This window comes from Paroedura picta, chromosome 6 (genome assembly GCF_049243985.1).
Source record: "Paroedura picta isolate Pp20150507F chromosome 6, Ppicta_v3.0, whole genome shotgun sequence".
In the NCBI taxonomy this organism is placed as follows: Eukaryota; Metazoa; Chordata; class Lepidosauria; order Squamata; family Gekkonidae; genus Paroedura; species Paroedura picta.
Genome location: NC_135374.1, coordinates 59,954,656 through 59,970,582, shown reverse-complemented (window position 1 = coordinate 59,970,582; position 15,927 = coordinate 59,954,656). Strand labels below are relative to the sequence as shown.

The 15,927-nt window shown below is 42.6% G+C and overlaps 2 protein-coding genes across 5 annotated transcripts; one reads left to right on the top strand and one right to left on the bottom strand.

The window, feature by feature from the left end:
• The first annotated feature begins 634 nt into the window (after positions 1 to 634).
• Positions 635 to 1,951, top strand: LOC143840823 (uncharacterized protein F54H12.2-like). Its single transcript, XM_077344297.1, has one exon. The coding sequence runs from the start codon at positions 635 to 637 to the stop codon at positions 1,949 to 1,951; it is 1,317 nt and encodes a 438-aa protein (XP_077200412.1).
• A 218-nt stretch (positions 1,952 to 2,169) lies between these two features.
• On the bottom strand, positions 2,170 to 13,815 carry LOC143839922 (uncharacterized). Of its 4 annotated transcripts, none has more exons than XM_077342665.1 (5): positions 13,403 to 13,815; positions 11,453 to 13,298; positions 11,191 to 11,334; positions 11,010 to 11,084; positions 2,170 to 8,529 (listed from the first exon to the last, which is right to left on the bottom strand). In XM_077342665.1, exons 2-5 carry the CDS (start codon positions 11,478 to 11,480, stop codon positions 4,382 to 4,384), a joined length of 4,395 nt encoding a protein of 1,464 aa, XP_077198780.1. In that variant the 5' UTR covers positions 11,481 to 13,298; positions 13,403 to 13,815; the 3' UTR covers positions 2,170 to 4,381. The 4 variants fall into 4 exon arrangements, with proteins under 4 accessions (XP_077198780.1, XP_077198781.1, XP_077198779.1 ...); XM_077342666.1 differs by having other exon boundaries at positions 11,453 to 13,273; XM_077342664.1 differs by having other exon boundaries at positions 11,453 to 13,815.
• Positions 13,816 to 15,927: the final 2,112 nt, after the last annotated feature.

The window sequence follows — 15,927 nt, the reverse complement described above, 5'->3', positions numbered from 1 at the left end:
TTACCACGATCACCTATGACAAACCCCACTATGTCGCGATCAATAGACATCACATCGAAACTATCAGCATAGAAATAAAGACCGATCAGAACCGTCACGTCTCATTTCGCTACGGGAAGGTCATTGTAAGGTTGCACTTACGACAGAGGAAAAAATGGTGATTGTGAAAGATTACGGGGATCCGTCAATGTTTAGAAGCTATTATCAATCCCAGGCTGGTAATGGTCTCCCGGGATTTCACGGAGCCCCCGTTATGTACGGGAGAGGAGTGGGGGGGATTTTCCGTCATCTTTTCAGGCTGGCTGTACCACTTTTTAGAAAAGGTGTGGATGTTGTCAGGCCACACTTGAAAACAGCAGCGCGTAATATTGCGCAGGATGTTGTGGGGCGTGTTACCCACAGTGTTATGAAAAAAATTGCACCCCAGGAAGGGTCAGGCTTTCTGTATCTTAAAAGAAGGAGCGGGGTGAAAAGAAAAGCAAAAGATATACGCAAGGGGGCTCCTAGGCCTGTTAAAAGAACCCGCAGAGAAACTAAGAAGCAGAGTGCTGCGAGTAAGAGGAAAGGGAAGAAGCAGAAGGCTAAAAAGAAGAAGAAGCGACGCAGGGGTCTCAAGGACGTTCTATAAAAAGTTATGGCATTCATCCACTGCGGGTCGGGAGAGTGTGTAAAGTCAGAACTGGACCTGTTCCAGATAGCCCCGACGCAGACCTGTATTGAAAAAAGCCTGTATATCGAAGTTCCGCCTCTTTCAGCCCTTGCTGGATCGACACCTCTAGAGTTTTACATAGCGGGGAATGGCGAAGATTACATCGATTTAAATAACACCATCTTGTATGTGAAATGTAAAATTACTCAAGAAGATGGCACAGACATTGCTAATGACGCTAGAGTGGCACTGGTGAACTATCCGATCGCTTCCATTTTCAGCCAGCTGGATGTCACCATAGGTGACCGCCTCATCAGCCAGAGTAACAACTGTTATCCATACAGAGCATTTATCGAAGCGATGCTCAACTACAGCGGGGAAACCCTAGCTACCCAATTTTCTGCAGGAGCCTTTTACAAGGATACAGCGGGACAGCTTGAGTCCACTGTCTTAGCAAATCCTACCAACGAAGGGTTTTCCAAGAGAGCAACACTGACCGCTGCAAGCCGTGTGGTAGACCTTCTAGGTCACCTCCATGCAGACATATTTTTTCAAGAAAAATTGCTGTTAAATGGAGTGGATGTGAAAATCAAACTGACACGCAACAAAGACTCTTTCTGCCTAATGAGCGGGGCTGGAGACGGAGTACGCTTTAAACTTCACATAGAGTCTGCATCCGTCTTTGTGAAAAAAGTGAAAGTAGCTCCAGGCATACGGATTGCCCATGCTGAAGCGCTGCTGACAACACCTGCAAAATACCCGGTGGACCGGGCCAGCATGAAGGTATTCAGTATCCCCGCCGGGGCCCGTGTGAGCAACCAAGACAACTTATTTCTTGGCCAGCTCCCCAAAATGGTGGTCATGGGCCTAGTGGATAACGACGCTTTCAGCGGGAGTTTCAGAAAAAACCCTTTTCACTTTAAGCATTACGGCATAAACTTTGTAGCCTTGTACATGGATGGAGAGCAGATCCCCGCCAAACCCTTCCAGCCTGACTTTGCAGCAGGAAACAGCGTGAGAGAATACATGAGTCTTGTGCAAACAGCAGGGAAGCACCTTCAGGATAGACCTCTCCTAATAAACCGTGATGAGTTTGGGGACGGGTACACTCTCTTTGCTTTTGACTTGTCTCCAGACCAGGAGTGTGCAGACCATTACTCTCTGATTAAAACAGGGAACTTGAGGGCAGAAATACGTTTTGCTACGGCATTGCCACAGACGGTGAATTTGATTGTGTACGGGGTGTTTGACAACGTGATTGAAATCAACCACAGTCGCAACGTGCTTTTTGACTACATGTAATATGGACACAATTCAGTTATCACGAGCCTTGCTAAACAACCCTAACACTCGAAAAACCTTCTTGGACATCTTCCCGAGTGACCAGCTCCCGCCTAAAAGACTGACATGGAGACCGGTATCTTTAGTAGTGAATACACACCCGCACGACCTCCCTGGAGAACACTGGCTGGCGATATACCTCCCAAGTCATAACACAGCCGAGTTTTTTGACTCTTACGGGAATCCACCCTCTAGCCCGCTCTTTCCCCAGACTATTATGGATTTTTTAAAAAAGAACTCGAATGAGATTCGTTTTCAGCGGAATATGCTCCAAGGACCCCTGTCTACAACATGCGGGCACCACTGTTTGTTTTTTCTACATCATCGCTGCAGGGGAGAGCCCTTTGATACTATTGTGAAGATGTATTCTCCCAGCCATGTGCAGAATGACCGCATGGTCAAGAGTTTTGTGAAAATCCGGAATAATTCGAGGTCTTTACAAAACATGTACACCCATACCCAAGCATGTGTTTCTTGCAGCTTCTAATAAAAAGCTCTTGAAAAATATAAACCGATTCGTTGTATTTTTACCGGCGAAATAACCAGAACCAGAGAAATGCTTTTTCAGAAATGTCGTTTATTATTCTTCTTCTCCCGTTAGCCAGTTTGTCAATCTTTGTTTTTTTCTTTTAGAAGGGGCAGAAAGGGGTGAAACTTTTTGTTTTTTAGAAGAAATAACAGGAGCAAACTTAACAGGCGAGTGCTTTAGAAATCGAGATGGAGAGCTTTTCAGGTCTTCTAACATTTTTCTAGTGGCGGATGCCCCAGCCACAGAAGATGGTATGTTGAGCTCCGCCAGAGCTGTCATAAACACATCCAGACCTTTAGGTGGGGGGGCTGAAGAGGGAACATGGGTTTGGGTAATAGCCTTTATGAGATCCAACACGTGGCTCCCTATGACGGGTGTCCCTCTGTAAAGAAAAGTACCTCTTTCATCCCAAGAGGCTACTTTCCTGTTCTGGTCCATTTTCTTTAGCAGCACGCGTGCTCTGGCCCTGTATCTGGGGTTTAGACTTTCTAAAACCTCTTCGATAACTTGGGCATTTTTTTCATTAATGCCGGGCGTTGTCTCGGGTTGATGTAGATACAGATTCAGCTTGGTTTTTTCTTCTTCCCCCATTCTCATGTGCGTTAGATATTTCTGAAGGAGAGATGCATAGAGTTTTGCTTTCTCATATTCAGACAGGTCCCCCCTCTCTAAAACAGATTTCATGTCATTATCCAGCGAATGTACAACCGACTGCCTGATGCTTTCATCTTCCCGAGGTCTGTGAATATTTAACCGCTCTAATTGTTGACTCGGAACCAAGTACATTTTCTCCGCATGCTCCATTAGGATGATGTTAAAAGGCTTCCGATTAGTGGGATGGCAAAGCCCAACAGGGATCCTATAAACCCGCCAAACTGCTTCACGACACGTCGTTTCTTTGTAAGCGGCGTTTTAGAGCTGCTTAGAGATTTGATCACTGCACGCTTTTTCCTCAACACGACCTTCTGCCTCGGTGTCAATGGAATCACACCCTTTAATATATTTAGAGAGATCTCGCTGATAGCCTTGATTAGATCATTCGGGGCCGCACACAAAATAGCATTCCTGAGACGCCGTGGTGATTTGGAGACTATTTTCAAAAGAGTCCCGTTTCTTTTTAAGCACGCAGACATTCTTGTGCAGTTGCAGGACCCCAGCTCCTCAAAGGATAGAGGGAGCCCCCACGTCACCGCCTTTTGAACTTCCCTACTGCTGATTTTTTGATAACGTAAGATGCGGGCCAATCGGGGGGGAACATGCCAGTGCGTAGCCTGTAAGACTCTGGCGTAGTTGCATTTAAATCTACCAACAGATAACCATAGGGTTTTGCTGTGGCATCTTCATAAGCATCCATAAAAAAGGCTGCTTTCCCCGGGTACATCTGGCGCGCCAGAGTTGCAATCTGTAATTTGTCACGTGGATTTTTAAATAAAACAATGTACTTGGCATTCAAATTGATAGTTCTACTGCTTTTGCCCTGGCAGAATAAATTCTGCACTATGTAAATAATACTTAAATTTCTGTGGTGGACATACTTGGTAAAAGCATTTTCGAGCTCTGCACTATCAGAAGCACACGCCATCAAGTCATCCACGATAACAAGATTTATTTTATTAGGAGGCAGCAGCTCATCATCATTCAAGCTTGAGGGCAAGCCTTCTACAAACTTGATAAAGCCATAACGAGTACGCAGTTCATCGTATAATAACTGCTTCATCGAATAGAACCAGACAATATTTTCAGGCATAACAGAAAGTGTAGACTTTGCATTCAAAAGTAAGCACTTTATAAAATAGCTTTTCCCACAGTTGCTGGGGCCTGCAAGGATAGCTGAGAAGGGGTGACGCCATCGTGTATCCATTTCAAAAGCCGTATGGCACACTCTTAAACTCCTCCTTAAGCACACGCTTGTCATAAACCACTTTTTGGGTTTTTGTAAGATTTTTTGTTTTAATGACAAAGTTATTTCTCCCTCTTACGATTCCTGGATGGCTCACAGTAATTTTCCCAGGCTCAGAGCCAGAAACGTGCGTGAAAACAAGATCCTTCAAACTCTCAAAAGTTATCTTCTCCCTATTGGCAGAATTCAGAGTTATACCTTTTACTTTAAGAAATATCTCTCCATTTGACAGCCGGTAAGCATAAGTCTTGGGCCCCGCTGAAACAAACTCTGTTATATGAACCCCCGCGGGGACTTCGCTCGTCAGTTCGCCTAAATAATCCCCCAAAGGGGGATTCCAGTCACCCTCACCACTCACAAATATCACCGAATCAGTGTCATGATACAAACATCTACTCCCTAATTTATCTAGGAGGTCATAGAGTTCAAGCCTTGCATAAGCCGTGGTGAAGGCTGCGATGTAGACATTTGTGTTGCCTGATGGTGTCATACGGTCCTTTGCGTGTTTCCAAGACACACAGGCTGCATCATCGCTAATGAAACTACAGCCTGTAGTCTCGTAATTTTCAGAAAATATCAGTTCAAAAAAACGATCGGTGTCTCTCACAATCTCAGTGGTTGGCAAGTTTGTTCTCTGTGCAAATTTACCCCACAGAGAATTGAGAAATAGTTTGGCAATCTGCCTCTTGGCGGGGTTTGTGGTTATATGGGAGGGTCGCAGAAGGACACCCTCATTTTTCTGAAAATCAGAAATGTACTTTTCCTTATCGGCAGCAGTTACACACCACGACGGGTACCCTGAAGCTTCCTGTTTCTGCCTAAGATGTCTTTTTATGTACTGTGAAAACAGCTGGTCAGACTTCCTCTCAAAATGCCAAACCTCAAAGATTTTCACAACTTTGTAGCCCAACCTCAGGGCAACATGTAATTCGGGTGTGCAAAATGTGCCTTCCAGTGCCCTTTCTTCATTGCTATGCTGACATGATTCCTGTTGATTTGTTTCAGCACAGGTCCTGCATAGTGTAAAAAAGAGCTTTCCCCTCACCCTGTAAGGTAACACGGGGAAAAAGAGACCCCTGGGAGGGTAAATTTTAACTTTTGCAAATCCGAAGTAGCTTTGAAGGGGACCAAAATGGCTCTGAATAATCACGGGATGCCCTAGAGGGTACATTTTCCTAGCATTCACAAAGGGGTACAGGCTGGTGAAATCATAATAAAGGATCTTTTCCCCAGGCTCTACTTTGTAGTAGAGTGTTATGGCATTAGTCCTCCCCCCAAAGAGTGCGTCTCTAGGGTGTAGGGGGTCAGGAAACTGGGCTGCCTTAAGGAATGCTTTCACAGACTCGTCAGTGTTTTTTAGATGATTCCACTCATGCTCCCAAATGCTCCTGACTTCAAACCCCATTCTTTTAAGTTCATCACACCTCTTCCGGGTAGCGGAGTAAAGCTGATCAAATGTTTTCCCTATTAATTTATTGAAGCGTTGTGGCTCATAACAGATTAAACAGCCGTGATGATAACAACCCTGAAATTCATAAGCTGTCTTCTTACCATTAACGCACGAATATCCATCCAGATACATTTTACCTACCCTGTATTCCCCACCCTTCAGGGCGTGACGAATTTGAATGTTTTCAGTTTGCTCTATGTAGCAGAGCCATTGAATGGATGAGGATGAAAACCTCTTTGTCTCCCTGTGATATTCGTCAGGTGGGGGAATAGCCACAGACATGGGAGCCAAGAAATTAAACCTGTACATAGCCAAGCAGACACCCGCCAGTGTGAGGTATTGTAACGGATCTATGCAGCGATAGTCTTTGTATGTCATGTTCATAATCTCTTCTCTATATAGAGTGCAGGCTTGTTCCAGTATGTGCACATCTAACTTGCAATAAAAAGCTAGTTCTTTTTGGAAATCAAAAGTCATTGATTTGTTTTCCCCATACCATTTTAAAAAAGCATCACGATCATGAGTCATCATCTGATCTACCCCATAGCATTCAATGGGTGGCAACGGCCCCACATAATTCTGATTTTCACGCTTGTTGAAAAAGTGTGGAAAGTAACCCTTGCACCCTTGAAATCCTAGAGCTTTAGGAAGTTTTGCCAGGGCCATGGGTAGGTGATTCAAAGAATCAATGAATTTTATGTCGAGACTTTTGATAGTCACACACATTAACTTTCCCCCCACTGCAATTAGTTCTGGATCCAGCCTCTCTAAAATCAATTGTTTTACAATAAAGTGAGAATCATACCCTTTGGCATTATGTGCTATGAAAGTGCAATGCCTAAAGTATTTTTTGGTGGTAAATGTTTTAACAAACTCATACAAGCATGTTTCACCCTTAAACTCCCATGATTTACCACAAGCGGCCCATTTAGGGTCTGCGCCAAAAGCTTTTGCAAAGGCATAATTGGGACAATGCTCCCCATTTTCTTGTGTGCATTCAAAATCGTAAAATATATACTTTGATGAAACAGATGGTTTTTTCAAAGGCTCTAAGTAACACCTGTCATGGTAATCTTCACCTTTTTCCAGCCTTCCCCCACATTGTTTACATCTTCTACCGAAACACTCCTCATATTTATGTTCCATGCCCCTGTAACATCTGCATTTGCTACACCAGAACCTAGAGGGGCAATCAATTTCATTTTCTACAGCCAATTCGCAATGCCTCTTTAAGCAATAGTCACTGCTGCAATACAGACAACAGTTTGGGCATTTCCGTGGTGTCCCCAGGATTGTTTTACACTCTGAAGTAGCACACATTCTGCAGAATGCAGAGCAGTTATGTTTGTGATTGTATATATGGTGGCAGTGTTGGCAAAAATTTCTTGACCCCATAAATGCTTTAATATTAATCACACCGTAGAAATGTTCATTATGGAGAAGTATGAAATGGCTGTCTGGATATCTCTGAGGCTGTGTTTTAAAAATATGCCACCCCTTGTCTGAACACAGCACCACTTGAATATTTACTTTTAAATGATCTTCAACTATCGCTATGTCATTCAGTCCCACTTTTTTCTGTGTAGACCATCCCAATTCTGAATGTAATTTCCTAGCTGCTTCTAACAATGTAGCGTCATTCTGATTCTCATTTCTTTTCATAACACCTATGAGCCCCGCAGCAAAGCAGAGGTTGTGGCTATCACTACTAAAATCTATTAGGAAGCGCCTCTTTCTTTCAACAATAGAACTGTAAGGGATGGATTTGATTTTTCTGAGAGCACCCCCCCGGGGAGGCTGTGATATAGTAACAGTTAAGCGCAATGTATCATTTAAAAGAATCTCTCTGTTACTCTGAAGCATGCTTGCAACAAAATCAAGAAACTCAGAAGCATCCATGTGGTCCTTTGATTTCTTAAATGAAAAGAGGGGGTTTTGAAACCCTTCCCCATCTAATCTCATCTGGACAGCATCCCCCTCCTCGATGCGATCATTAATATCATCCAAAATTTCTTGAACCCCCCTTGAGACCTCATCAATAGCATTTGCAAAAGAAACCACTCTGTTTAAATTAACAAAGCGGAATTCTTCACTAACAACCAGAGAACGAAACCTTTCATACGGCCTCTGCCAGGATCTGACCCGCTCCACATACACTTGGGGGGGAATTGGTGAGTTCAAAGACCCCATTAGAACTTCGCTTTCACTCCCTCCACCCTCATCTGTATCGGGACTGACAGCATGGTGCGCTGTGGATGCCCCTGATGGATCATTTATTTCCCCTTGTGATGCTTCAGAGAGATTCTGAGGTAGGGCCCCCCCTCCCTGTGTGGTAGCTGCAAGGGAAACATACTGTTTATTTGTTTTAATAAGCTCGCTTGCAAATTTGCGTGTCATTGTTTCCATATGGTCAGCTTGAGCCTGCAAAGCCGCACGCTCTTTTTCTATGAGGATTTCTTTGTCCTTCATTTTGGTCACAGTGTCACAGACAAACAGGAGAAACTCTTTTATCTTTTTAGATTCATCTTCATCAGTTCTAATGTCCTGCTTCCTTTTCTTTGATTTGGGAGGGGCCTGCGTATCGGCTGCTGGGGGGCGCTTCTGGTGTCTGCTTCTAGTCTGCTTTGGTGGTGCGGCATGAGAAGTTCCAGGAATAACTTCTAGGAAACAAACACAGAACAGAATTATGTATTTTAAAACAGTGCTTGCAATAGAGGGCCTATATAACATTTAAAATTGAATAGGCATCTTTAAAATTTGCTTCAAATAAAAAGTTGAATTATTAAAAACTATTAGTAGGATCCCCAGAGTTAGAATAAAAAGACTAAAGCCCCACACCCCATGCATTAGAATGGTACTGCATACAATTACTGATCTGCAAGCATGCACATCTTTCTGCATCACGTGGCTTGTACAAGCTGCATTTATTAACACACTGGATAAATGCCTTGTAGATACAACACCCCTTTATGACATGCTGTATTTTAAAACAGTGCTTGCAATAGAGGGCCTATATAACGTTTAAAAATGAATAGGCATCTTTAAAATTTGCTTCAAATAAAAAGTTGAATTATTAAAAACTATTAGTAGGATCCCCAGATTTAGAATAAAAAGACTAAAGCCCCACACCCCATGCATTAGAATGGTACTGCATACAATTACTGATCTGCAAGCATGCACATCTTTCTGCATCACGTGGCTTGTACAAGCTGCATTTATTAGCACACTGGATAAATGCCTTGTAGATACAACACCCCTTTATGACATGCTGTATTTTAAAACAGTGCTTGCAATAGAGGGCCTATATAACGTTTAAAATTGAATAGGCATCTTTAAAATTTGCTTCAAATAAAAAGTTGAATTATTAAAAACTATTAGTAGGATCCCCAGATTTAGAATAAAAAGACTAAAGCCCCACACCCCATGCATTAGAATGGTACTGCATACAATTACTGATCTGCAAGCATGCACATCTTTCTGCATCACGTGGCTTGTACAAGCTGCATTTATTAACACACTGGATAAATGCCTTGTAGATACAACACCCCTTTATGACATGCTGTATTTTAAAACAGTGCTTGCAATAGAGGGCCTATATAACGTTTAAAAATGAATAGGCATCTTTAAAATTTGCTTCAAATAAAAAGTTGAATTATTAAAAACTATTAGTAGGATCCCCAGATTTAGAATAAAAAGACTAAAGCCCCACACCCCCATGCATTAGAATGGTACTGCATACAATTACTGATCTGCAAGCATGCACATCTTTCTGCATCACGTGGCTTGTACAAGCTGCATTTATTAGCACACTGGATAAATGCCTTGTAGATACAACACCCCTTTATGACATGCTGTATTTTAAAACAGTGCTTGCAATAGAGGGCCTATATAACGTTTAAAATTGAATAGGCATCTTTAAAATTTGCTTCAAATAAAAAGTTGAATTATTAAAAACTATTAGTAGGATCCCCAGATTTAGAATAAAAAGACTAAAGCCCCACACCCCATGCATTAGAATGGTACTGCATACAATTACTGATCTGCAAGCATGCACATCTTTCTGCATCACGTGGCTTGTACAAGCTGCATTTATTAACACACTGGATAAATGCCTTGTAGATACAACACCCCTTTATGACATGCTGTATTTTAAAACAGTGCTTGCAATAGAGGGCCTATATAACGTTTAAAATTGAATAGGCATCTTTAAAATTTGCTTCAAATAAAAAGTTGAATTATTAAAAACTATTAGTAGGATCCCCAGATTTAGAATAAAAAGACTAAAGCCCCACACCCCATGCATTAGAATGGTACTGCATACAATTACTGATCTGCAAGCATGCACATCTTTCTGCATCACGTGGCTTGTACAAGCTGCATTTATTAACACACTGGATAAATGCCTTGTAGATACAACACCCCTTTATGACATGCTGTATTTTAAAACAGTGCTTGCAATAGAGGGCCTATATAACATTTAAAATTGAATAGGCATCTTTAAAATTTGCTTCAAATAAAAAGTTGAATTATTAAAAACTATTAGTAGGATCCCCAGATTTAGAATAAAAAGACTAAAGCCCCACACCCCATGCATTAGAATGGTACTGCATACAATTACTGATCTGCAAGCATGCACATCTTTCTGCATCACGTGGCTTGTACAGGCTGCATTTATTAGCACACTGGATAAATGCCTTGTAGATACAACACCCCTTTATGACATGCTGTATTTTAAAACAGTGCTTGCAATAGAGGGCCTATATAACTTTTAAAATTGAATAGGAATCTTTAAAATTTGCTTCAAATAAAAAGTTGAATTATTAAAAACTATTAGTAGAATCCCCAGAGAATAAAAAGACTAAAGCCCCACACCCCATGCATTAGAATGGTACTGCATACAATTACTGATCTGCAAGCATGCACATCTTTCTGCATCACGTGGCTTGTACAAGCTGCATTTATTAACACGCTGGATAAATGCCTTGTAGATACAACACCCCCTTTATGACAAGATGTATTACATTCAATCATGAAAGCTCTCTCTCTCACTCTCTTTCACACACGCATATACACGTACACACCATTTCTGTTAATATTTTATTTTAAAGGTAGTTTAACAGGTTGATTTTTAATATCTTACCTGTTTCTCCACCAGCGGGCATTACATGTGCCTGTCTCTGTCTTGGAGTAGTACTTTCACCTTCAGATATGACCACTTTAAATTAATATAGAGAGGAAAATCATCAAATTCATGCAGCTCTTTTTTTTTTTTTAACACCAATATTACAAACATGCAGACAGACAAAATGCTCCCCAGGTACCTATGTCATCAGTATTGCTATTCTGTGGCCTTTTGTGGATTTCAGCAACAGTCTGAATGGTTCTGGCACGGTCCTCCACTGTGGAGGGCTGTTCAGCCTGGCACATTGGAATAATCATATTTAAATCGCCACTATTAAATAAATCTAAAAAGCAAAGAAATGAAATATAAAAGAAAGAGAGAGGAAATATTAAAATGTATTGAGAGGGGGTGGGGGGTGGGAGTGGGGGTGGGTGGGAGGGGGGGGGGGTTGTTTCAATTACCTTCGAGGGCTTCTAGTTGTGAGTCCATTCCTGGTATTCTTCTGACAATGAGGGCAGGCGGGGTACAGAACAGCACAGTGATCTCCTCTTTTAAGTCAGCAGTTTCATACACGTCACTCCCCCCTTATCTTGTTATCGAGAACCACGTGGGAGTGTAGTTTGTTTAAATGTTGTATAAAACTCAAATCAATGAATACATTTCATGATTAAACACAGAGTGATTAGGATAATTATGGGAAGGGAATGGTAAGGTCTGTATTCTTTTATGCTGTCTGTGTTGTGGCATTTATTATTTTGTGTGTGTGTGTGCGTGTGTGGAGGGGGCAGTGTTGGGGTTTTGCAAAGCTACTATTGGGTTTGAAGGGGGGAGGGGGTTGCCTGCTTTTTTCAGAAGAGTGGACACGTTGGAGGAACCGTTAAGACACACACCCAGCTTTTCTCGGTGGGATCTCTTATCAGTACTAAAACACCCCCTGAGGTCTCAGCCTATCCCCCCCCCCCTCCCCTCCACACACGCACACACATACACAGGCATCTAAGATAACTGAATCTTCATGCCCCCTCCAAGCCTGCTTTGTTTTAAGGCAACTCAAAATGCAATTGAAAAAGGTGTTTTGCATTTAATTTGAAATGCAGACGTTTTCCACATTTGTTAGCCTACTTTGCAACACACCCCTGCGGGGTTTTGCTAAACTGACTGGTGAAGCAGCTCCAAAACAGAGAAGTGCTTGCAAGACCCACGTGGTCTCTGGAACCACATGTTGTTGGTGAAATACCCGGGGAATGTGATGAAGATTATATATTCATAGTTTAGCTGAATGTATAACCTGTTATTAAAATAGCAGAATCTTAAAGTCCATGCCTTTAAGATACAATTATCCCGCTACACTTCATTTTAGGATTTGGTGTATAGGGGGAGCTCGAGGTTTTGCAAACCCATTATTGGGTTTGTAGGGAGGGAGGGGGGAGGGTCTGTTTTTTCTTTTTTCAGAAGAGTGGACACTCTGGAGGAACCGTTAAGACACACACCCTGTTTTTCTCAGAGGGATCTCTTATCAATACTAAAACAGACCCAGAGGCCTCATCCTATCCCACCCCCCCCCCCCTCCAACCCTGTGTGTAATTGAAAAGCATTTTAGAAGCTGTGGTGAGAGCTGCTGGTCCTCGCCTTTTTTGCTACGGCCATCTCAGTAGAAAATTTAAAACCCAACGTTTGCTAGGCTATGTTGGACAAAAGAGAACACGTCACAGTTGGTGTCCAAATGGTTTTTATTTTATAACAAGTGATCTTTTAAATATACATTTATACACATCACAGGAAGGCTGATAAGCAGTCATGGTTGTAGAATGTTTTATTCAAAAACAGATCAGCTAGAGACAAAAATTTTGGGTGACATTTCTGCAAAAGACAGCTCAAGGCCTCCCCAGGGGCTGGCGAATCATGTATACTAGCTATCATTCTGCTCAGCGATATAATGTGATTCTGATTCATTGTGAAACATTCCAGAGAACATGCAATTACAGTGATGACATAAATTAGAGGACCAGTGTTCAAACGTTTGCACACATTTTTTAAAGTCTCATCATAAAATTCACTCCCCCAGTTCAAGCATTCGTGCCCCTCTTGGTTACCCAAATCTAGAACACACCCTTCACATTTTGTATGTCGAAGATCCATTGAACACCTCTTAATAATAGAACAAAGTGTAGCCCTTAAAATATTTGTCATCATGGATCGTTTCTGCAGATTGCTGAAAGTGATGTCTTCATCAGCCAATCCTGAGTATTCGCGCATGGTTCTGTGAAACGGGGTCACGGCTCCTGTCAAACCCAAAAGGGGACATTTCTAAAATACAAACAAAATAAATTTTGAAAACCCGTTCATGATTTTTGCCCCACAGTTGTCCCCTACATATACTAAAAAACACCAAAGACTCTGTTAATACGCACCTCAAACATATTCTGCACCTGTTGGTTCATGGAGGGGCAACTCTCGGTGAACTGTGCACCCTCATATTTTCTCTTGGCCTCTGTACACACATTCACGCCTTCTTCCTCTTTTGCCTCCATAGTGAAAAGACGCTTGGCAATACCTGGTGGTATATTCTCCTTGTCAGAGTCCCCACTATGGTGGCGTCGTCTCAGTCTTGCTTTTCGTTTCATCGGGGCGGCAGGGTTCGCGGGCTCCAAAACTGATGCTGGTGTTTCCATGGGGCAAAGAGAGCAGCAACAGCAGCAGTAGCAGAAAGCACCCAGGGTGCCATCCCTCTCTCCCATTTTAAAGGCGACCCGCAGCCAACCCCCGCACGCTCATTGGCGCATTCAGACGCCCCCCCGGATATGCCCGTTATGGCAAAGGAGACCTGTAGCATATTTACACCCCCACACCCCCCCCCCAACCTACCAGCCCCCTGGCACACTCTCTGAGACTTTTTCCAGCCACACAGAGAACCCCTTTGGAGTCCCAGAGCATTCCCTATGTATAAAACCGTACAAGCTCCGCTCTGCAGGGCTGGCTTTTAGCATCAAAGATCCAAAATTTATCCATTTTGTTATTTTAATCAAGCCATAGTTGGATACTGAGTGTAGAAGGGATGAAATGCACCCCCCGAGCCCTCCCCCCCCCCCAAAAAAAAAACAACAACCCACCTACCATCCCCCTGGCACACTCTCTGAGACTTTTTTCAGCCACACAGAGAACCCGTTTGGAGTCCCAGAGCATTCCCTATGTGTAAAACCGTACAAGCCCCGCTCTGCGGGGCTGGCTTTTAGCATCAAAGATACAAAATTAACCTGCTTATTTTATGCAGGCTATGATACGTTTTGAAATTAACAAGGATAAAAACTTTGAGCAATGTCCAAGTACCAACTATGGGACATCGTGATTGCTTTTTCGCCCTATGTGCCTCTGCAGGGAGACACTTCTTGTAAATCCTTACAAGAGCCCACCCTGCAGGGTTGGTTTTTAGCATCAAAGATCCAATATTAATCTGCTTGTTTTAATTAAACCAAGACTCAGGCTACAACAAGACATAATTCCAACCCCACCCATTTTTTTTTTCCAGGGGGGAGGGGCCAACCTGACCACGTGGGCAGGCCCTTACACCCGCCTTAGTCCCGCCTCCTCTGCGCTCTCATTGGTCAGAAAATACTGCACGCTCATTGGCTGGGGCACCTGTCTTGATGAATGGTATACCCTTAGTACTACTCACCAACTCTATGAGAAACCTCATTTTTGGGGGAGCCCAGAACCTCTAGGTACTCTTTTCCTTAAATCTAGACCTAACAACATGGCTAGGCCAGGAATGAGTTCCCTGGAGTACTGGCAATAGCAAGATGGCCTAGATGTTGGTTCCTTAGTTCTGCCTAAGGGGCCATCATCTGGGATACATGCTCTGTCTACTCAGTGAAAGTTATAAACCTGCGGAGTGTCACTTGACCTGTTCAAATCAATAGAATCATGTGTTGGAAGGAGCCATACAGGCCATCTACTCAACCCCCCTGGCTCAATGCAGGATCAGTCTAAAGCATCTGTGATGAAGCATCCAGCCACTGCTGTGCTTTCAAAGCTGAGGGGGAAATTGTACATTCTGATAGGGGTGGGGGAGAGAAGAAGGGCAATCTGCCTGGCTCAGTTCTTTCACATAGACCTTTTTGAAAGAGTACTAGATGAATTATGAGTAGATTATATAAGAAATACCAAAATATCAAAATTTAGGAATTGTAAGCGTATGCTCACATGCCATTTTTTTCAGGATATTTTTAGAAATACTTAGCCAAATGAAATCTAGACTAGATATCAATGCTGCAGAAATAATTTAAATACCTTTTAATTCCTGTTGATTTATCTAATTGAAGCCATCTAATATTAAGTAACTTTAACTTGGGCTGGATCACACACATTATGCCTACTTTACCCAGATATGTCCTCCATTTTGTAAATGTATGACTTTCCCTTATATACAGCTGTGTACATGGATTTCAATCCCACATGGATTTCAACCTCCAGGTAGGACCAGAGGATCCCCTGAAATTACAGCTCATTTCCATACTACACAGATGAGTTTCCTGGAGAAAATATAGGGCTGCTTTGAAGGATGGATTCTCTGGCACTGTACCTCACTGAAGTACCACACCCACTAAAAATGGCACATTGACCACCTTAATGTTCCTCAGAATCACAAGCACTGAAATCTCGCTATCCAGATGCATATCTGAATGCACTGCCTGTTTGCTGCATGGTTTGTAAATCCTGTTAAAACTGGATTCCTTCCCCCCCTCCTGGGAGGGAATTTACCCAATGAGGAAGCTCAAGAGTCAAGTTGGCTTCCTTCTCTTTTTCTCCCCTCAAATGATGATGTATCAACTCTAACCAATAGTCAGCATCTCATTTAGTATGACCCGCGGCAGATTGGCTCTCAAGGCCGTTTTCAGTTTTTACAATAAGCAGTACACAATCAAGAGTTAAAATAACC